Here is a 23,025-nt window from a genome sequence, read left to right on the forward strand (position 1 = left end):
TCCTCCAAAGGGAGACATTATCTTTATTACATTGGACAGCAAACATCCCTGCACTTTGCTCGAAAGGGAGATACTATATCTTCCAAAGTTTGGTGTACAAACATCTTCAAAAAGTCTCGAACAAAGGGTAATTAGTGCCTGACTCCCATGACATGCAGAAACAGGAGCAATCCATGGAGAATTGTCTTTCCCACACTGTTTTTTGCTGCTCTTCTCTACTCATATCTGCTTGGGCAGATAAGTTTACCAGGTGCTGAAAATAGATAACGTGGGCAGTTCCTACCATATGGGTTAGGTAGACAGTCTGGTAGGGGAGACAGACATGCCATAAATACATGTAACACGGCAAGCTCTGAGCAGTAAGAAATCTGAACCCCACCAGCACTGCTTGTACCTAGAATACTGTTCTTCTCACTAGATTCCTCCTGCTTTGGTAACTCTTTTTTGAAACTCTTACCTCAGTTGTCACTGTGACCCATTTGTTCCAGGTTTTTCTCTTACCTCTCTTGGTTTCCTTCTTGCTGTACTTTTTGGCTTTTTCCTCTCAGCTTTTCCCTTAAGAATGTTAGTGGGGCTTAGGTCTCCATCCTCAACCCTCAGCTATTTGGGTAGTATGTTTCCTGATTCATTTCCCCCTATAGCTTTAAAATGGCCAATGATAATGTTAATGAGCCCTATTCTTGCCCAATTCTGTGCACTGGACACGTTGGCTGGGATTTGTTCCCTCAATACTAGGTGCTTAGGATGTTGTGGGTACAGAAAGGCATTTCATAGTCTCTGCCCTTCTGAAACAGTCTCATGCAGAGGGCAGGCATTAATCAAATAATCACACAAAAGCATTTTTGATCTGGTTAAGGAAGTCCGAGAAGGGTTCCCTGAGACAATGACACTTAGACAGATGTCTCAATGATGAACTGAAGTTAAGTTTGGTAAGGGGTAGGTGGAGAATTCCTGGCAGAGAGAACAGCTTGTGCAAAGGCCCTGTGGCAGAAGGAAAGATGATGAGTATGAGGAACTATAAGAAGTTCAGTATGGCTCGAGTGAGGGGAATTTGGTGCAAAGTAAAACTCTCACCTTCGGAGAGGTTGAGTGTGTACCAGACCATGCAGGGCCTTGTAAGCTTTTTAGAGAGGTTTTATCTTTAGCCCAAGAGTTAGGAAGCAACTGAAGCTCTAAACGGGGGAATGATTTACTAAAAAAACAAACTTCAGATGAGTAAATTTGAAGATCTAATTGGCTTTATTAAGCGATTCATGAATTGGGCAGCATCTTCTCTAGCAACTAGAAAGGCACTCCAAGGAGCTGTACAAAATGGAAGGTTTTTCTAAGAAGCAGGGTGAGGCAAGGGAGCTGTTAGTGAAAGAAGAGTATTATTTTGGGGCTGGGACATCTTTTCTTTGGGGAAGATGGAAAGACAAGGGGGAGATTTTTTTTTTCTTTGGGGAAGATGGAAAGACAAGGGGGAGATTTTTTTTTTTTTTTTAAATCATGTAGATTGCCTCTTTATATGGGGGATGGAGAGGGACTTTGTGTTTGATTGACCAGAAAATTCCAGACTGGTTAATTATGTTTCTGGGAGAAGTTGAAACTGCAATTAGGTTAGGTGTTAAATCTAGGTTTGGTATCATGGTCTTTTAAAACAGGAGTGACACCATTTTGGATCGGTTTGTTGTTGTTTTTTTCTATAACAGATGTTCTGGTTGTTGAAACACAATTTTTATGTACATAAACATTCATTGATTTGAAAAAAAATCCAGGCTTTGGGTCCTCACTTTCATCCTCCACTTTCACGTTTTTCCTGTGAAAGGCCTCCGCTTTCACGCATGGGTCTAAACTGAGACGTGTCCTAACTCGCTCACGCGCTGTGTAGTCGTCAGCGTTTCACGTAAACCTGACGCTGCGGAAGTGCAGCAAGAAGCGGGGCGGGAATAAGTGGCGTGTGATTGGCTGTTTAGCAACCGTATGTTAATTAAACTGACAGCTTGAAATGTCTTCGAAAACGTAAGAGTATTCAGAACGGTTTGCTAAGTTTTAGGAATGAAAGGTTCTTCAGAAAACACATGCTAATGTACATTTAGATAAAATAGTGCCGTTAGAAAAACTCACCATCACTAAAATATGTGTAGTTTTCGTCCACCTTTGAAAGATATGGGTTGTGTAGTTAAGACTATACTTTCAGGGATCATTTCTATAGTTCGTTACTAGAGAAGTTTCTCTGATCGTGTAGAGCACCCGAAACCACGAGGAGGAGTTGCAGTGTTCTCTCCTGAGCGTGAAGCCGGCTTTTGGTGTTGTGTTTGCAACTGTCATTAGCCATTGATGATCGTTCTTCTCTTCCTTTGGAAGAGTGAGAGGGAGAGAACGCAGGCTGAGTGGTTTCTGTTTAAACGTGTTTTTAAAAGTAGATTGATAAGGTTTTAAAAGGTTACGTCAATTTTTGAAATGTATGTAAGGTTTGGCTTTGAGGTTGGTTTTGTTTTTTGTGTTGTTTCTAATTTTTTTTGAGTTAATGTTTATATTTTAGTGTGGTGAGAAGGTGAGGCCGTTTGTTTCCTAGTAATTTTTTTTTGATATTATTTCTCTAACACACACAGTGTCATTGTTAGTGACGCTCCATTCCTCGTGTTTGCTGAAAGTCAAGGACAATTTTAATCCATTGTTTTAGAGTACTAGAACGTGATTTGCGTGGCTTTCATTTTTCCTTTTTTAAAAAAATTTTGTAGTAATAATGTATGAAAGTACTGTATAAAGGAATTTTAATTTTTCCCCCAATATGAGTTTCCCTGGTTTTATCTCAGGAAATGTCCTGTTATTTGTATTGATTCTGTTATTTGCATTGATTTCCTTTGCAGGAATTCGTGTTGATGCAGTTAATTCCCTGGGCCAGACTGCACTTTTTGTTGCATCATTATTAGGCCTTACAAAATTAGTTGATACTCTGGTGGATTATGGATCAGATCCAAATCAGTAAGTACAATAACATCACTATCTAGAAAATAAGTACTAGTATATGCTCTTAAAATTAGTTGGGGCATTTAGAAACTAATTTAACAAGATACTGAAAGATCTTTTACTAATTTACATCAATGAAATACTGTTATATACATATGTTGAAACATACCTTTAACTGCTAGTGAAAAGGTTTTACTAGGCCCTATGAAATAAGTGAAACTTATTAGTCATTTATTAGCTAGTCATTAACAGCATGGTTTGCTTATTTCCACCCCACGTTATAATTTGTATGATTCACTTAAGCAGTTTTATACCCCACAACCCCACAACCAAGTTCTTCACCAGTGAACAGTGATACTTGGCATCACTTCATCAGGATGATTTTTGCCTGGCTCTTATAGATGTGGTTTAAAAGAATCTGCGTTTAATGGTTCAAATTTTAATATGGAACAGCAACACAATGTAAAGAATCAGTTTCATCAGTGAACATGTCTTCTCTTGTGTTGCACTTTTGCTTTCCCAGGGCCTTCCCAGGCACTAGCTCGCTAGATCTTTACAACCACCACCTCCTTGAGAGTGCAAGAGGAGACAGAAGGTATTTTTACAGTTCACATTGAACAGAACCAGAAACGGGTTTTCAGTGCAGATTTTCACAGGAATGCCAGAATGTGAACAATCATAAAAGTCATGTAGTAGCTTTCCCATATTACATAAGAAGGTCCTGTTTAATGTACTTTAAAAAAAAGTTGATGTTGAAAAGTTTTTCCAGTTTGCTTTTGTTTTGTTTTTATAAGATTGCTTGCTTAGTGGGAAAAAACTTGGAAGTTTGGAAAAGCAAAAAGAAACAATCAGTATGAGAATTCTGTAACCCAGAGATAACACAGTGAGCCTTTTGTTTTGTTTCCATCCAGAATTTTTCTAGATTCAAATATACTCTACTGTCTCTACTGTATTAATGTTTTGTTTCAAAGCTCAGAAATAAAAAAGCTAACTCCCCTGATCTTTGCAGATGACAGCTTTGTAAGGAGGGAGGCCATATCGGGACCTCCTGCAGTTCCTCAGCAAAAATGCAGTGTTTGCCAGTCATCTGCTTTTGCATCTGTTTTGTGGAGGCTTACAGCTCTGTTCTTCAAAGATCAAATCATTCAGACCTTTGAGATTCCAGATTAGGAACTGATGCTCAGAGAGTTTAAGTGACAGGTTTAGTTGGGTATAAAAAACACTTTTCCTTTCTTCCTTAGCATTCATGAGAAATTAAAAATGATGTTTTCTCTCTCTCCACCCAGCCTCCTTACTGTTTATGGGAAGACTAAAACATTATACACATTTGTTTTTACAACAAAGAGGATATTATGGTTCCCACAGTGCAGTGTGCTGGACTGCTCATTAGGACCCAGATAGCTCATAAGTGAGATATCCCAGTGGTTCCCAGATGTGTGGGTACAGGTCAGCCTCGTTGGTATCATCTGGGAAACATAAAAAGTATACATTCCTGGGCCTCTTGCTTGCAGATTCAGATTCAGTCTGGTGTGTAATCTTGAGAATCTGTATTTTTGACAAATATTCCAAGGGCTTGTTAACTAAATAGTGGTGCATCTATACATTAGAATACTGTATAGCTGTTAAAAAGGGCTGAGGTAGTTTTATGTTTTCATATGGAAATTTCTCCAAGATATATTGTTAAATGAAAAAAATTTAGGTACAGAACACTTTGTATAACACGTTCTTATTCCTATATTTTATAGGCATAGGAAATTTCTGGAAGGACACAAAAAATTGTAATGGTAGTTGCTTCTGGACAGGAGAACTGAGGGTCTGAAGTTGGGAGACTTTTTTCTTATCTTTCTTCTGTTCTTTCTCCTCCTTTTTCATTTGATTTCTTCTTTTCCTTCCCCATTTATGTTTCTTTTTGAGTTAAAGAGAGAAACTCTCCAAGTGATTCTGATGTGCAACCAGGGTAGCAAATCAAAGTTACAGATTGCGTCTCACTGTATCTTGTACATTACAAAGGCTGACTCTTCATGCCTCAGATAGTTTATTGGCTTTGGTTAAATTTTTCTGAGTTGTATATCCTTGGCCAGATTGCTGATGCCAAGGTTTGTGGGCCTCTGCTGTAGGAGTTGGGAGATAGAGACATTCTCACATGAGAGAGATGGTCTCTAGGCAGGCTGTGCTTCATCAGCCTGATCTCAGGACGCTACAGACATGAAGGAGTTGTTTCAGGGTAGCCAGTATCTGGGTAGTGGGGGAAAGAACACTGATTGGGAACTAGATCCATACCTGGGTGTGAACCTCAACTTTGCCCTTTCGTTTCCTTATCTATACATTGGGAGGGAAATACTATAATACTGCTTCGAATGGTGGAAGTCAGGATGGAAAAAGGGGATGTGTGTAAAGCTCCTGTCAGCACAGACCAGGGGCCTCACAAATGGTATGTATAATCCTCATCACCAAAGGTTGCCTCTATAGAAAGGGAGCCCTGAGTAACCATTGAATTCCACCCCTGCTCAGTGGAAGGAAGGAGAGTTGCCATGGACACTCCTTGTATCCCCCTCCAGCCGCTGCTTTGATGGGAGCACCCCTGTCCACGCAGCAGCATTTTCAGGCAATCAGTGGATCCTCAGCAAACTGCTGGATGCAGGGGGTGACCTTCGACTCCGTGACGAGAAGGGTCAAAACCCGCACACCTGGGCCCTGGCGGCTGGGAAGGAGCGCAGTGCCGCGGTAAGGGTAGACCCACTCTGCAACCACACCCAATGCAGAACACTGGGCTGGGAGTCAGGAGCCCAGGGGCCAGAGGCCAGTCCTGGGGACAGTACAGGGCTTGCAGCAGCTTTGCTATTGGCCCTGAACACACAGACCTGGGTTGAAGCAAGTTAGTTATAGAATGTAAGGCAAGTCCAGGGAAACTTTTTGGTTATTCATTCAGTGGGGAGGGAGAACAACTGTAATTTTGTCTGACCCTTAACTAGCACTTACCACACATCAGATGGTGCAATTGAATTAGTTAAATATTATCTCATTTTATCTTCACAACAACTCTCCCATGTAGGTACTATTGTCCCCATTTTACAGATGGAGGAAACTGAGGCTCATTGACATGAAGTAACTTGCCTGAGGCCACACACTGGTTGGTGTGACATGTTTTAATGAGGATTAAATAACATAAATGTAAAGCACAAAGGGCATGCACAGCGCTGGGCACGTGGAGGGGAAGGAGAGGCGGGCAGAGTCCTCTCTCCCACTTCCCTCCCACTGGTACTCCTGCTCATTAGCTGTTGGGCCTTGGACAGGTAATTTCACTCTTCTTGCCTCAGTTTCCTCATCTGTTGGAGGAGGGAATTAGAGGAAATGATTGCCAATTCATCTCTCTGAAAACATTCCATATCTTTAGAAAACTACTTGGGCCCCTAGAGATTACCCTGTCGGGTATAACCTCAGATTATTTACCTTAGACCACTCCAGTTCCATTGAAGGCTGGGTGGCCACTAGCCACGCCAGCCTCGAGCAACTCTGTGGTGTTTCAGATGGTGGAATTCATGCAGCGCTGCACCTCGCACATGCAAGCCATCCTCCAGGGCTTCTCCTATGACCTCCTGAAGAAGATCGACTCCCCTCAGCGGCTCATCTGTGGCCTGCCTCGGTTTGGGGGCTTCATGCAAGGGTGAGTGCCACCTCTAGTGGAGTGGAGTGGGATATTCTGCATCACCCCAGCCTCCCTTGTGGGAGCCCTGCAGCAGGTGCCACTTAGGTCCCCTCCACATCGGTTCCTTCCAGCACCTAGCTCACTTGAAGGGATGAACTCAAAGAATATGTGGCCACTGAAAAAGGATGGCCAGAGGAACACCTTCGGCTGTGCCCCACTTTCCAGTAATGTCTGGGGAAAATGAGTTCTGGGCTCCAGTGGGAAACACCCTTGGTTAGCAGAAAAGGAACTTTTCAGGTCTGGGGAACCCAGCAGAAAACCCTTTCTCATAGCAGTGGCTGGCTTTTTTTTTTTTTTTTTTTTTTTTGACATCTCTGAACCATGGAAAGCATGTTCCTTTTTAACTAAGGTTACAAAAGACCACAAATACAGTTTCTCAGGCTATATTATGCTGGTGTGAGACTTGCTGCTAGCTGGGTAGACAGCCTCCCCCATCACAGCTGCAGGAAGTGGGCCCTAGGCTTCTCTCCATGCTTAGGAGTTATTTCAAATGTTTGCGGCTTTAGGCCTTAGGATTTATATGTAGAGAACCCATTTCATTTTGATTTTTCTCTGATGGCACCTCTTCCTATAATCAGGGTAGCTAGACTTGTCAAACTCTCACACGCTCACCTGTCTTGCCCATCTGTGACTCAAGTCCTAGTTTTCCTCTGCTGACCTGCATGCCTCTGGCTTCTCAGGCGAGATGAGCCAGTGACTGCCGTGAAGACCAGTTACTCCTAACTGCGCTGCTCTCCCTGCTGCTACTCTCTCTCTCTCTCTCTCTCTCTCTTAACTTTTATTTATTTATTTATTTATTTATTTATTTAATTTTTATTGGGGAATATTGGGTAACAGTATTTTTCCAGGACCCATCAGCTCCATGTCAGGTCATTGTTTTCATTCTTGTTGGGGGTGCAGCACAGCTCCAGGTCAAGTCATTTTTTGTTTCTGTTTTTTTTTCTCAATCTAGTTGTGGAGGGCGCAGCTCACTTGGCCATGTGGGAATCAAACCGGCATCCTTGTTATGAGCACTGCACTGCGCTCTAACCACTGAGCCAACAGGCCACCCTAAACTTTTATTTATTTTAAGTGTGTTTTTCTAGGACCCATCAGCTCCAAGTCAAGTAGTTGTTTCAGTCTAGTTGGGGAGGGCGCAGCTCACAGTGGCCCATGTGGGGATCGAACCAGTAACCTTGTTGTTAAGAGCACTGTGCTCTAACCAACTGAGCTAACCAGCTGCCCTATCTCTGCTGCTACGTACTCTTGTTTTTTTAATCCAGAATCCCGAAGGACCTGTTAAAAATAGAAATCGGGTTGCGCCACTCTGCTAAAAACCCAATGGCCATCAGGATAAACTCCCAAATCCCTCTCCTGGCCTTGGAGCCCCTGCTTGGCCCAACTCCTCCCCTCTCTCATGCTTCCTCATCTGCCAGAGCTGGGCAGACTGGGTTTCTGCTAACGGCCAGGCCTAGTCCCTGCTGCTGCTCTGCGACTCCAGGCCAGCAGGTTTCCCCTTTCTAGCTCCACTTTCCCCATCTGAAAAATGAGAGAATTGGAGAAGATAGGCATTATGATTTGTTTCTAACTTTGACCATTTGTATTCGATATCTGTCGTTGCATAATGAATCACCCCCACCCCAAACTTGGCTTCAAACAACAATAAACATTTGTATCTCACATAATTTCTGTGGGTCAGGAATCAGGGAATGGCTTAGCTGGGTGGTACTGGCCGAGGGTCTCTCATGAAGTTGCAGTCAAGATGTCAACTGGGGCTGTAGTCATTGAAGGCTTGACTGGGGCTGGAGGCTCCAGTTCCTAGATGGTGGACTCAGATGGCTAGCAAAATGGTGCTGGGTGTTGGGCCTTTTGGGCTGCTGGAGTTTCCTTACAGCATGGCAGCTGGCTTCCTCCAGCACAAGTGACCTAAGAGAGATCAGGGCAGAAGTGGTAGATCTAGCCTTGGAAATTGCACCACTCCATCATTTCTGCAGTATTCTATTGGGGTAACAGATCACCCTATCTGACCTGTGAGGGGCTACACTAGGGCATGAATACCCGGAGATGGGAATCATATCATCTGTAGTTCCATGATAACAAGTCAGGTGGTCAAGACAAAACCCACCACACATTCTGAAAACTTGGTTCATCATTGTTCTGTAGATATGGGTGGTTAATCCTCATTTTTTTCCTCTTTTAAATATTTCTAGAAGCCCTAATGGCTCTCCTAATCGACCACTTAAAGCTGGAGTCATTTCTGCCCAAAATATCTACAGCTTTGGCTTTGGGAAGGTAAGAAGTTGCCACTGATAGCCAGCGTTTGCAGGAGAGTGATCTGGCTCTGGCCCATGTCCCATGACTTTGTCCAATTCCCCCTTCTTATCTACTAATGGGCTTTTTTGCTTCTTCACTGCTTTTGAGCACAGGTACCTCTTAAAGTTGCTGTCCTTATCAATAAAAAGGTGAAAACCCTACAGAGATCCCTTGAATGACCTTGGGCTAGATTTGGGGAGTTTAGAAAATGATTCTTTAATTCCCAGTGAAGGCCCCAAACATGTCCTCCCTGAAGAGAGGCAGAGAGCTGCGCCGACCCTGTGGGCATTGTTTGTAATTGACCTTGCCCTCCCACAGGTCTGAGTGTTGTTGGAATGCCTTTAAGGAATTGAAATTTTAAATTGAGAAGTGTTTTGAGGGAAAAGAGTATCTTTGGATCCTTGATTCTGCCCATCAAAGAAAGAGACAGTTGGGAAATATTACTGGGTGGGTGGGTGGGTGATGTTTGCTGACAGCTCAGCCCCCAGCCTTGAGTCTGTTGGTTGTGTCAAGGCAGCCTGGGCTGGGGTGGGGAGGGGGGGAGAAGGAATGTCAGCTTTGGCTGCACCCAGGCCTGGGATCTGTGGGGTCAAAGAGGCCCCTGAGCCCCAGCCCAGCACTTCAGGCAGGGGTCTGACCTATTTCCATGAGGCTCAGTTTCCTTACTAGTAAAAGGGAAAGGATATTATAACCTTGCAGGGTTTGTAGAAAGATTAAAGGTAGTATGAACTAAAGAATGATGTCCAGTGCTTAGGGGTGTTCAGTCATTTGGTGAATAGCAGCCATCATTATTTTTATCTGGCTGGTAAGATTCTGGAGGTGTTTGATTTTTTTTTTCTCTTTTCACCCCACAATTTGAAGCTGTGCTTTGCTTTCAGTTTTATCTCACAGGAGGGACTCAGCTGGCCTATCTAGGATCCCTTCCAGTAATTGGAGAAAAGGAAGTGATTCAAGCTGAGGACGAGCCTACCTTCTCTTTCTGCAGTGGCCCCTACATGGTCATGACCAAGTAAGCTGGCCGTTGTGAGTTCTGATTTAGTCACATGGGAAGTATGGGTTTTGTGTGATTGCCTTACGTGTGGAGGGTTTCTAACCTAACACCAGGAAACACTGAAGGACATAGGTCAAATTAGGGTTTCTCAACATGGACACCATCGACATGTTTGGCCATGTATCTTTTGTTGTTGGGGACTGTTGCGTGCATTGGAGGAGTTTTGGGAACATCCCTGGCCTCTACTCACTAGATGCCAGGAGCAGTCCTCTGCCACACCCCTCCAGTTGTGATTGTAACAACCAGAATGTCTGCAGATATTGCCAGAGGACGCCCCCCGGCCCCATTGAGAACAACTGCTCTGAAAGATTATTCATGACCATGTTTTAACCTCTCAGCTTTCTAACGAGTTAGAGGCAGCATAGTGATGAGTGACCTCTGATACAAGCCAGAGGGTAGTGAGATGCCTGTAGAAGCCAGAGCCGGCATCAGCTGCAGCTCTCACCAACCAAATGCAGCAGAGGTGGCTGACAGGACTTGACCATGACAACAGTCCCTGGGAGACCTGTTTCCTGCAGGACGGAGGAGTTGTTCTGCCAAGGTTTCTTCACCACCTTGAACCTGGATACTTCCCTGCTGAGAAGAAACACCCTTCTCAAATGGCCCCTGCCAGACCCACAAGACTCTCTATCCCCTGTTTCTTGTTTTCCTGTTTGTGCCATAGATTTGTCATCAGGTCCCCTCCTCTCTGTCCACTGCTCTGGCTTTTGCCCAAGTCATCACTGTCCCTCATCCAGACTGGCCTCCCCTTCTCCGGACCGCCCCTCCCTACCATTCTCCATACTGCTGGTAACATTGTCTTTCTAAAATACAAACCTGATAGAGTCACTGCCCCCCTTAAATCTCCTAAATTCTCCAACGTGCTTTAGGACATTGGAGGAGGAGGAAGGAGGACTCGGTGCTTTACAGATTCTGTGTAAACACTACTCTGGTCTCTGGCTGAAGAGCATCTCACTGGAGAACTGACTGCTCATCCCCTTTTGCTCTCACTCTCTCCCGCCCTTGCAGCCTAGTGTGGAACGGAAGCAGGGTCACAGTGAAAGAGCTGAATCTCCCCAGCCACCCGCACTGCAGCAGGCTGCGGCTGGCTGACTTGTTAATTGCTGAGCAGGAGCACAGCAGGTGAGAAGGAAGCCCAAGGGCATTTCGCATCCTGGCTCTATCAGACCCAGGTTCAGGGCTGTGCAGTGCTCCCTGGGGTGTGGAGACCAGCCCCACTGCCCCCAGCCTCAGCATTTCCTTTCTGTTGGCTGATTTGACTTCTAGGGGCTGCCAAGAAAGAAAAAGAAGAATTAATGAAAAGCCTGAGGGGTGGTGGGGATGGTGCTGGTGAGAGGCTCAATTCTGTCAGCTGATTGACTCCCCATAACCCATGTCTCTGATGGTTCAGCCTCCAGGCCGGCTGGCTCTGCTACAGTCCCCAAGGCCTGCCCTGTTTTCAGCCCTCTGCCCATCGGAACAGCATGTGCTGTCCTGACTTCACAGACATGAATCCACACATCTGAGGAACCACATGTCTGTCATTGAGGACACACCCATGGGTCTCAGTACCTAAGGTTGCTGTGGCTCCAGGGTTAGTCTTTAGCTCTTGCTGAGGCAGGAGCTCGATTCATGGTTCACAGCAGGGCTGCCGCCCTGCCGAGGCCTCTAGAGCTCTTTCCTGAGAAGGTTACTCCACTCCTGCCGCAGAGCAGGCGTGTCAGAGGCCAAACCCTTCCTTTTGGGGAAGTCAGCCTAAAGGGACCAAGGAGACGAGGACTCATAGGCACAGCATGGGCTTTGACAGAAGACTGAGTGGGGTGTGTGACCTTGGGCAGGTTCCTGACATCTCCCTGACCTTGGTTTCCTCATCTCTAAGATGAGTACAATGGTACATTTCTTGCAGGTGGTTGGTAGGATGGAGATGATGTATGTAATTTGCCTTGCTCAGTAGCTCTGAGTGACATTGTCATCGATGACTCTAAGACCTCAGGGTCTGACTAGTGAGAGGCCACAGACTCCAACAGAGACCCCCTCCCACCCCTTCCTGTTTTCATAGAGAAACATTGCCTACAAGTGGTACTAGTTTAGAATGTGTTTGTTTAAAGGGCCTAGAAGAAAGGAAAGCATCCAGTTTTTTTGTTAAATCATGTCCTTCTTCCCTCTTCCTCATCTGAAGCTTCTTTTCTTTTGCAGCAAGCTGCGACACCCTCACCTGCTGCAGCTGATGGCTGTGTGCCTGTCCCAGGACCTGGAGAAGACGCGCCTCGTGTATGAGCGCATCGCCGTTGGCACCCTGTTTGGTGTTCTCCACGAACGGGTCAGTGGCTGTTCCCAGGGATGTTTCGCTTGCTGTCCTCCCACTTTTCTTCCTTGCCCTCTTCCCCTGCCCCAGCAGGAGAGTTCCCATTTGTGCATGCACGGAAGATAAATCTTAGTTCTTTACCTGCGGGGGCTATATAACGCACCATTTAAGGCTGAGCGTGTTGGAACTAGTGTGATTTTATTATTGTGAGTCCTCCTTCTTTATCAGACATCTAAGAGCTCATCAGACTCAGAAAACACACGGACACATTTCAAGCTAACTGTGAACAGCCACTGGCCTTATTTCCCTGTATTTTCACTTGTGCCCTGCAGGGCCTTTGCTGCAGAAAGAGAGGTTTGTTTACACGCAAGCTTTTATCAGTCCCCTGTCACTTTTCAGATTTCCTAGGGGTGTGTGTGTGTGTGTGTGTGTGTGTGCATGCGCACGTGTGCATGCATGTGCGTGTGTGTGTCTGTGTGTACATCTTCCTTGGCAAGTGTGCTTTGGGCTGAGATGTGGCTTCAGAGAGATCCTGAAAGAGTTTTTTCTCTGTCCATGACTTTGTTCTGAATACCCTGTGCAGGAGTGAGAAGAGACCCTCCAGGAAGGGCCCTTCCCCAAAGTGGCCAACCATCCCTCCTGCCTGAGGACCTCCTGTGCGTGTTCTAGTTTCCCTTGGCTTCCCTTGGGTGACGGTGTTAACTTGAAGTTCCACTTCTCTGGGAGAGACCTGTTAGGACTAGTCAGCTGGGTGCTTCGGTGTGAGTGAATTTCTGTCCTCTTAGGGTGAACCTTCTAGGTCATCTGACTGGGGTAGGGACTGGATTGGTCTGTTAAGCTTCCAGGTTCTTCCAGCAGCAGAGACTTGGAGGGCATTGGGGACAGGGCGGTTCATTGTTGGTGGTGGTAGGCTCACCCTGAATGTACTTCCCAGGCTTTGAGAACTTTCTCCTCATTTTTCTTGGTATGAAGCAGCTGAACTGAGGGGAAGGAGCCCAGGTTTGGAGCCAGGGGGCCTCAGTGGGACCTTAGGCCAGTCACTTAGCCTCACTGACCTTTAGGTTCCCCATCTGTAAAATGGGGACACTAGGTAGAAAAGGAAGTGATTCAACTGATGATGAGCCTACCTTCAAATCAATTGAAAAGACTGGAAACTACAAAGCATTCCACAGTGCCGGAGGCCCAGTCCCTTGTGTTCCTTGCCATTTATCTCTCGCCTGCAGCGGTCTCAGTTCCCCGTGCTGCACATGGAGGTGATCGTGCACCTGCTGCTCCAGGTCTCCGACGCCCTGAGATACCTGCATTCTCGAGGGTTCATCCACTGCTCCCTCAGCTCCTACGCCATCCATATCGTCTCTGCAGGGGAAGCGAGGCTGACCAACCTGGAGTACATGCTGGAAAGGTAGGTGCAGCCTCGGTGATCATGGCTTTCAAAGGGGGTCTCCCTAAAGGTCCTTTGATGTGGAAAGAGACCTGATGAAGGCGGGACTTCTCCTCACTGGGCTGAACGGCCCATCAGTGGGGCAAGAGTTTCTCAGATATCTTGTTCTGTCTGCCAAGGGTAGACTGGCTTTGGGGAAGGTATTTCTGCTCAGGACATTCTCATTTTAATAACCACTTAATAAGCAACAGTGCTGATTAGCCAATGTGTGTAAATGCTCTAACTGTCCACTCCAGAATTTTCAGTGGCTTAAGGAAACAGATCTATTTCTCACTCACATTGCAGCCTAATTAGTGTGTGTGTTGAAGGAGGAGGCTCAGTGTGTTCCATGTTCCTCCTGTATGTGGCTCCACCATTCCCCTGGCCTCAGTTTCCCCCCTGTCCTCTGCATTACTGCTCAGTGAAGAAGAGCACCGAGGGACACACGGGGGTGGGGGGTGAGTGGGTATGGCGCTGCTTCCTGCTTTGCAGTGGCCAGAGCCCAGTTCCCTTCTCACTGAAGGGAGGCCATGAACGGGGCCGTAGCTGTGCATCCTGGAAGGAGAGGCAGGTGATGGGTGAGCCTTACAGTCCTGGCCCAGGCAGGCACTAAGGGCGCTCTCTGCCCTCAAGGGGCCCGGGGCAGCAGGGAGGCAGTGACAAAAACAGTGCCTTCATTCAGGGGTTCCTGGAGGGGCTGCATTTCCTGTTTAGCAGGAGTCAAAGTCCTCCCGAGAGTTGGGGGCTGACCCCCATTTCCTGCCCCTAGGCTCTGGGAGGCAGACGATCTCCCCTGCACTTCCTTGCTGCCATCCACAGTGCTGAGCCTTTGGCCCAGTGTTGGCTGTGCTGTGCTGTGAGGCCTCAGCTGTGGGCAGACCCCTTGCTTAGTTAGACCTGCTTGCCTCTGCTTAACCTTGTTCCCCTCTTCCCCTCAATCCCCCAGTCTCTCCGCAGGTCTTTGCGTCTCACATACTTGTAATTTACTTCTCTCACTACATGAAAAGCTGTTTTATCCATTGTTGTGTCTCAGAAGCCTAGAACAGGCTTTCACACAGCAGGTGCTCAGCATGTTTTTCTAATGAATTAAACGTCCAGACTCTCACTTCCCTGACCTTGGGTGCCCCTTGTCCCTCGGCCTCAAGAGGAGAGCAGGGGCCAGATTGTGCTTGACCTCCTGGGTCTTGGTGAAGACTTTGAATTTTAGTCTGAGAACAGTGACATGCTGTGGAAGGGTGGTGGTTGTTTTTTTTTTTTCTTTTGAGCAAGATGGTGTCATGGATGATTTACAGGTTAAGATCCCTCTCGCTTTATGCATGTGAAGGAGCCATGATGGGATGAGAGAGGCAGGGGAGCAATTAGGGTGTGACTAGAAGAGTTTTCCATGTGGGAAGCAGTGGAGGCCAGACAGCTTTCATCAGTTGAGCTGCTCAGATCCAGTCCATTCTTAATCCCAGTTAAAACCTTTCAAAAAAAAAAAAAAAAAAAAAACCTTTCAGGGGCTCCCCATTGCCTACAAGCTTAAGTCCAGGCACTTGGCAGAATGTGGAAGCATTCCAGGGTGGGGCTCCGCCCACAGTGCCAACCTTATTATTTCCTCCTCCCTGCCTGGCCATCTGAAGCCACTTTCAGTCCATCGTATTTAATGGTGCTGCTCCCCACCTCTGGAATCTCCCACCACACCCCGTGAAGCCTGTGCTGAAGCCCTGTCCCCACAGCGCTTTGCACATGTCATTCCTCCTGCAGTCAGGTGAGTTGGCCCCACCAAATGGCAAGCTTTAAGAGGGCAGGGACCATGGCTTGTTCATCCTCAGCCCCCAGCTCAGGGCTTGTGGCTTAGTAAGTGTTCAGTAAACATTTAAGTGAATGGCTGAGTCTAGGTGAAGGGAAAACTGAAAGTGGTTCAGAAAACAGTTGACCACATTGGTTGTGTGTTCAGGAACAGTGAAAGCTAAAGGGTTTGGATGGTTTTGCTGTTGGTAACAACGAAGGATTTTTGGGGAGGCTGTGACAGAATCCCCGCTGTTTGCCAGTGATAGAGCGCCATCTGTTGTTGGCACGGAGGTATAACAGTTTCTTCTGCTTGAGCTCCCAGGAGAAAATGTGAATCCTAGAGTGAAATGCAGCTTTGGAGCCCAATCTTGTCCTTTTATAGATGAGAAAACTGAGGCCCAGAGAGGTGATGGGATGATTTGAAGTTATCTAGCTGTGGCTAGAACCAGGTGGTAGAGGATGTTTCCTAGCTATGGGGGCAGGGAGGATTGGAGGTGAAGGGTGGGAAGTCCTCTAGGAGACCCCAGGGCAGGGCCTGGTGGTGGACAAGGAACCAAAATAGAAGGGAGAAATGTGAGATGCACTGAGGAGCTGGGGTCCACAGAGTGATCGAGTGAGGGTCTAGGAGGTAACTGGGTAGGAAGGTGTGAGTGCTTTGGGCTTATTGCCCTCCCCCCAAAATGGAACTTCAGGCAGAAATGTCAGTCAACAAGCAGTTGCAGCCATGATTGCATAGCCTTCTTTGACAGCTGATAACATGAGTTGATTATCCAAGAATCCAAAATAGCTTTCAATTCCACCTTTATTTTTGGTCACACTCTGTTTGGGCAGGTCTGTTTGCTGAATGTCATTGTCAAGGGTAGCACTCCATCTCTTGGTGTAAAAATGATCCAGCAGCTTCTCCTGTTCTTCAGCGCTTTCTTAATGGAATCTTTAGAGCTGGAATTGACCTTGTAAGTGGTATCACATAGCCGCAGCCAAATGTAATTTTAATGATGTCAAAGCTGAAGCCCAGAAAAATAACTGCCCTACAATGATAGCTGGAAAAGAAGTCCTCCTTCCCACACCCAACTAGCTTTAACAGAGAAGGAAGAGAGATCATAAGAGAGGAAGGTGAGTCGAAGTAAAAGGGAAAGAATATAAATCTTGGTTGTAAGTGACTTGTCCCTTGCCAGAGCCCGAGACAAGCCTGAGAGACCTGACAAGGTAGGTTACTGTTTCCCTTGCAGAATCACCCGCAATGTGAAGAGCCAAGCATGCTAGGTCCTCGGAATACATCTCTGACTATAAAACACTCCATTGCTTTTCCTGTGATACTAATATAATATTGAGATGCGTATCCATGCTGTTCACGCTGTACCAGGCCACACCTAACCATTTAGCAATACAAGTGAAAAGTCAGTATCAGCCTTTCTAACTTCATGGCTTCCTGGACCTACTCCCATCTAGCGAAAGCTCTGCTGGAAGGAATATTATTTAGGGAAGTTTGCTCAAAGTCTGAGAAGCCCATCCCATCCTCTATAATCTATCCTTTGCCAGACCAGCAAAGAACTGTTGGTCACTTGCTTTTTAAAAACTTAATTCTTAATTATCAACCAGCAGTCATCAGGTCTTTACCAAAGGCCTACCATATGTTCATGTTAATTCCTAACTTCCATAGTGCTTTATGGCTCAAGGAGTGTTTCCTCATCCTAACTTCCATAGTGCTTTATGGCTCAAGGAGTGTTTCCTCACACGATCTCATTCGATGCTCATGACAGCTGTGGGTAGAAGTCAGCGCTGACCCACTCTGAGGACTTTTGTTGGCTCGGAGTACATTTAGGAGGCTCTGACTGGGTTTTCAAGGAGTCTGGTTGGGAAGTTGAGTTATTCAAATAAATCAGGGAATCTCTAAGCGCTGAACTGAGAGGGCTCATTTCTAAGAGAGCAGAATTCAGAAAAGAAGCAATCGCAAGGAGCTGCAGGAGTCCCAGAAGCCTTTGATAAAACAGAGGGGTTGGTGGGGGGAAGGGGAGTCTTGAATGAGCCTTATTCAAAAATAAGCATTGAGGCCCTGGTGTAAGTTTAGAGATACAGTGCTATAAAAGACAGATAAGGTGCCTACTTACTCTCATGGACCTGACTCTAGTGAGGGAGACAGATAATAAACAATAAATAAATGAACAAGAAATTCAGATAATAAGTGCTCTAAAGCCAATACAGCGGGACTACTTTAGGTGGTCAGGGAAGGCCTGTCTGAAGAGGTGATTTTCAAGCTAATACCCTTTTAGAAGAAGTAGCAGTCGTGCTAGGATCTGTGGGCAGAGTGTGCCCGGCAGAAGAAGCCACTAGTGCAGACCTGAAGTGGTAATGTGCGTGGCATGTTGGAGAAACGGAAAGACGGCCCCTGTGATGTGAGTGGAATGAGCAAGAGAGAACAGCCACATGTGGGAGGGTGGGCAGGGTAGGAAGGGTGAGGGAATTGCAGGTGTTGTAGGCAGCTTGGATTAGCTCAGGGTCTAGCTGAATTTCTAGAAACTCAAGGAGGTTGCTAGTCTTCAGAGGCAAATGTTTCATAAATGTACTGTACCGTGATCAGAATGAGCCCTGCCTTATGTTTCCTTCCGCAGCCAGGATGGAGGTGCACCCAAGGACCTGACTCGAGTTCCCCTCCCAACCCAGCTGTACAACTGGGCTGCCCCGGAAGTGATTTTACAGAAAGCAGCCACGGTGAAGTCGGACATCTACAGCTTTTCTATGATCATACAGGAGATTTTAACAGGTAGATCAAAGAGCAAGCACATCGACAGTGACCAAAGTCCCTATTCTTAGGTTGGATTACCCCTGGCCCCCGACCCCAAGAGTTACTAAGTTTTGTGAAAATGCAGGACGTAGAAAAAAGAGATTTCTTCAAGGGAACCTCTTTGTGCTTATGGGAGATACAAGATAATCTCCCAGAAATCTTTCTCTTTTAACCTGTTTTTTTAAGACTCAGTAAAGCCTACCTATCAGCTTGTCAATGGTAACGCGTTTAATCTAAGCAGAGTTTTAAAACTGAGTATCGCTGACAACACTTAGGGGTCTGTCTCTGTGAAGTGTCCCTTAAGAGCTTATAAATAAGTGGAGAAGAAGTAAACGAGGAAATCAAACACACCCAGGGTTCAGTGTGTGTATAAGCAGTGTCACTTCAAGACGTAGAAGCCCTTCCCATCACGCAGGATTCTAATGCGAAGGAAGTGGTCACGTATCTGAAGACAGCAGGAATCCTTCAGGAGAGAGACACGCACATGTGCACGCACACATGTGCACCCAGTCATACCACATTTACTGAGGAAGTACGTGAGAGTCAGCCTCCATTAGCAGTGTTTATAGTCTCAGACAAAACAGTACCTTCCATGAAAGGAATGCATCGGGCAACCCAGCCTGACTGACTCCATGAAACATTCCCTGTGATCCTTAGGTCTGTCAGTGGGAAGTCCCTGTGTCCATGATGGAGGTGTAACTACTTTTTCCTGTCTCTGCAGCAGGCATTTCCCAAGTAAATGGGTAGAGTGGCTTCTCATAGGTGATTGGGCTCCCAGGTAGTTTTTCTGCAGAGAGACATTAACATTTAAAGGGGTGGAGTGATTGACTAAGGTTATCCGGTTTCATCTGATTTCTTATTGTTACTCCTTCCTCTGACTTTTCCTTGACAGACAACATACCCTGGGATGGCTTAGATGGCTCAGTTATTAAAGAAGCCATAGTCTTGGGAAATTATTTAGAAGCTGATGACAGGCTTCCAAAACCTTACTATGATATTGTTAAGTCGAGCATCCAGGTCAAGCAGAAAGACCGAACTATGAACCTTCAAGATATCCGGTATATTCTGAAGAATGACCTAAAGGTAAGCTCTGAACTGTTAGAGTTTATTTCTGCTTGCTCATCTCGGGAGTAGGGAGTTAGAGACCAATTTGTAAGAAGCTTTGGAAATTCTCCTTTCGTGACATCCTCCCTGTGTTCCTGAGAAAAGCCTAACTGCTTACCTTGGCGAGGGCAGCTGAGAATTGATGAGGGAAGCTGGGGAGGGTCACTGCATAGAATGGGCACCCTGTAGGCACATAGTGTGATTCAGAGAGTGGCAGCTATTGTTATTACTTTTAAAATAATGATAATGAATTAGCTAATTAGGACTACAGCCAGTCCACCCAGCAGGAATAAGAGGGGATTTATGTAATACCTAGATCTGTTTCAGAAACACCAGTGACATTCAGATGATTGCAAATATGTCCTTGCCAGTATTTCCCTTGTTACAGGATTTTATTGGAGCCCAGAGAACTCAGCCAACCGAGAGCCCCAGGGCGCAGAGATATGAGCTCCATCCTGATGTCAATATGTATCTAGGACTGACTTCAGAACATCTAAAAGAGACCCCTGACTTGGAAATAAAAGAGCTGAAGGAAGCAGGTATGGCCTTAAACCACAGGTTTGGTCATGAATGTGAATCATGAGCTGCAACTAATCTACTCCTTCAAACTGTACGCGTCCCCTAGACTGGGAAAAGAAGGATGCCTTAGGGGGGAAAAATCAAGAGCTCTGAAATTATCAAGTTAAACTTTTGAGCTCCATATACACCTTGGTTGGGTCCAGAACTTAGCAGGAACAACCAGTTTATTTCTAGCATGATTACCCTTAGGAATTTATCTAATTGCTTTACAAATAAAAAGGATGATTTCTTAATTTAAATGATGATTTCTGCTCATAATACAAAATTTGAAACAGTAAAAAGAAGAAAGTTACTTATTTTAATTCTGCCACTTACAAATAATTTGTTAACATTTTGGTGTTTCTTTCCATTTTTTCCCTAGAGTCTTACTGCTTTTTAGAAGCCTTAGAATTCAGAGCTGGAAGGGCCTTGCAATCATCGGGCTTCATGTGCTCATATTGCAGATGAGAAAACTAAGGTTCAGAGAAGTCATGGCTCGGTCAGGATTCCAGAGCTTCTTACAGAGCTGGAACCCAGGCCAAGTGACCATTTTTTTCTGACTCTCTTTGGGCAGGGCTGGAGTCTTCCAGAATAGCCCCCACCAAGCTGTCATTACTTTGGGTCCTCCCTATCCTGTTCTCTGCAAGCTGTACAGCATCAACCAGGGGTGATAGGGGCGATGGGTGGTCCCAGTCCCTGGTGTTATTTTTTAAGGTATTATTCTTCCTGTGATGCAATGACGTCTTGGACAGTGTCTCAACTACTTTTTTTTTTTTAATTTTTATTGGGGAATATTGGGGAACAGTGTAGTGTGTTTCTCCAGGGCCCGCCCATCAGCTCCAGGTCGTTGTCCTTCAATCTAGTGGAGGGCGCAGCTCAGCTCCAAGCCCAGTCGCCATTTTCAAACTTAGTTGCAGGGGGCGCAGCCCACTATCCCATGTGGGAATTGAACCAGCAACCTTATTGTTGAGAGCTCACACTCTAATCAACTGAGCCATCCAGCTGCCCCTCAGGCAGCTCAATGGCAGCTGATTGTCTTCAATCTAGTTGTGGAGGGCGCAGCTCACTGGCCCATGTGAGAATTGAACTGGCAACCCTGCTGTTCAGAGCTCCCGCTCTAACCAACTGAGCCATCTGGCCGCCTTCAGCTGCTTTTATTAGATGCTCATCAAGAGCATAACTATAATCTACATGACTATTCAAACACTGTTGTACGTAAAGAAAGCTATGAATTTAGTCCTTAAGATTCAGGGGCTTATAATTTGCATGTTCTGACAGTTAAGCATGTTTTGACCACGCTATAACTAAGCTTAGAACATTTCCCCCAGGGTTTGATCCTTCCCAGATTTTCTGCCTTCACCCATGTCAAAATGGGAACTTTCACCTAGCTTAGAACTTGCACCAACCCTGAGCTTGTATGGTGGTCTTCCACACCTGGGAAGGGAGTAGGAAAATAGAAAGCTTCCTTCTGCATTCTTACGCCACTCAGGGCTCCTTGGCTGCTGCCTGTGGTCGCTTTCATCATTTGCACGTTGCTACTCTTTCAACAGGCAGTCAGCTTCATTCACCAGGGGGTCACTCTTCACCCACCAAGAAAGCAACACCAGATCCTCAGGCTCCAGATCCAAGTCTAATGGCCAGGGAGACTCAGGACCAAGATGCTGCTTCTCCTGCTTTCTCTGTGGCAGAAGAGTCCAGGAGCTCCAGCCCAGGTCACGGGAGCCTCTGCAGCTTTGAAATCAACGAAATCTACTCATGCTGCCTGGACGTAAGCAATGACAAAGAAGATTCCCCAGGAGCTGGTCCGTCTCTCGAGGCGGCTAGACCAAACCAGATAGATGAGCTGAAGTCCCTGGAAGAGGAGTTGGAAAAGATGGAGAAGGAGGTGTGCTGTGTTTCTGATGAGGACAAGAGCTCTTCGGAAGCTGACACCGAGCTCTCCTTTGGGGACTGGGACTGGCAAAGGAGTTCACTTAGCTCACCCCGCCTACCTGCGCCACCCAGAGAAGCCCAGGGCAACGTGAGTAGCAGGTCCGTGACCGAGGAGTACATCAGCAAGTGTGTGCTCAATCTAAAGATTGCACAGATGCTAATGCACCAGAATTTCGATGTACTATGGAAAACCCAGCAGAAAATCGATAAGCTGGAGATGATACAGAAGGAGCAGATGGAGAACACGTCTCTGTGGGCTTCTTCAAGAGAGTTTGCTAACGTGTGTGACTTGCCTTCAGCCCTGGGTCCCCCAGCTTCCAGTTATGTTCCTCCCATCGTGCCTCTATTAGGAGACCAGTGGCCGGATGCTGGGGGCAAGTGCCCGACCCTAGCAAGGTCTCCAGGAACAGTGATAGACTTTCAAGGGAAACATTTTGGGAAAAGGTCCAGGAAGAGAAGTGGCTGTGGTTGGGAACCTTTCACTGCTTTCACTCAAGTCTCTGAAGAAAACACGGGGGATCCGTCAGAGAAGAACCATCAGGTAAAGCTAAGAAGTGGGATGCAGGGGCCAGTTCAGCGTTGCCCCCAACCTGTACGCAAGGACAAACGTAAATACAAGCAGCTCATAGCAGGGTCCTCTTAGCTTTGGGAAATAAGGCCTCTGGGACAGACTTCCAAGGTAGGTACCGTGTTTCCCCGAAAATAAGACCTAGCCAGACCATCAGCTCTAATGCGTCTTTTAGAGTAAAAATTAATATAAGACTCAGTCTTATTTTAATATAAGACCGGGTATAATATAATACCAGATTTTACATTAATTTTGCTTCAAAAGACGCATTAGAGCTAATGGTCCGGGTAGGTCTTATTTTTGGGGACACATGGTACTCTTTATCTCCCATTCCACACCCAACACACGGCTCATGTCCTTCTCTGTAAATTCTATGCATCAGGTTGAACCATATGAAATTGCTGTATTATAAGTCAAAATAATCAAGAATTGACAATTTTGTATGGTTCAACTTACTATAATAACTGTGGTATCTCTGGTAGGTATTAATTCCCATTCTAAGTTGCTTATTCATTCAGTCATTCAACAAACATTGATAGAGCCAGAGGCTATATATTAATTACACCATGGCATACGATGATGAATGAGCCACCAGCCCTACCT

At 46.0% G+C, this 23,025-nt stretch overlaps 1 protein-coding gene and 1 non-coding gene across 3 annotated transcripts in view; both read left to right on the top strand.

Annotated features, from left to right (window-relative positions):
• Positions 1-23,025, top strand: part of TEX14 (testis expressed 14, intercellular bridge forming factor) — a 78,477-nt gene that overhangs the window by 25,150 nt on the left and 30,302 nt on the right. The window contains exons 3-14 of one of the 2 annotated variants that reach the window (XM_033090032.1): positions 2,853-2,967; positions 5,511-5,676; positions 6,480-6,616; positions 8,848-8,929; positions 9,829-9,959; positions 11,010-11,123; positions 12,177-12,300; positions 13,509-13,687; positions 18,088-18,239; positions 19,153-19,343; positions 19,753-19,903; positions 21,473-22,395. In XM_033090032.1, the coding sequence (XP_032945923.1) occupies positions 2,853-2,967; positions 5,511-5,676; positions 6,480-6,616; positions 8,848-8,929; positions 9,829-9,959; positions 11,010-11,123; positions 12,177-12,300; positions 13,509-13,687; positions 18,088-18,239; positions 19,153-19,343; positions 19,753-19,903; positions 21,473-22,395 (2,465 nt within the window). Of the gene's footprint in view, positions 1-2,852; positions 2,968-5,510; positions 5,677-6,479; positions 6,617-8,847; positions 8,930-9,828; positions 9,974-11,009; positions 11,124-12,176; positions 12,301-13,508; positions 13,688-18,087; positions 18,240-19,152; positions 19,344-19,752; positions 19,904-21,472; positions 22,396-23,025 lie in introns of those variants that run through there. The other variant, XM_033090031.1, reaches the window with a different exon arrangement.
• LOC117014153 (small nucleolar RNA U3) lies at positions 2,164-2,377 on the top strand. The gene has a single exon (XR_004421455.1). It is a non-coding gene; the product is annotated as a small nucleolar RNA U3 (small nucleolar RNA).

Source organism: Rhinolophus ferrumequinum, chromosome 21 (assembly GCF_004115265.2).
Source record: "Rhinolophus ferrumequinum isolate MPI-CBG mRhiFer1 chromosome 21, mRhiFer1_v1.p, whole genome shotgun sequence".
NCBI lineage: Eukaryota > Metazoa > Chordata > Mammalia > Chiroptera > Rhinolophidae > Rhinolophus > Rhinolophus ferrumequinum.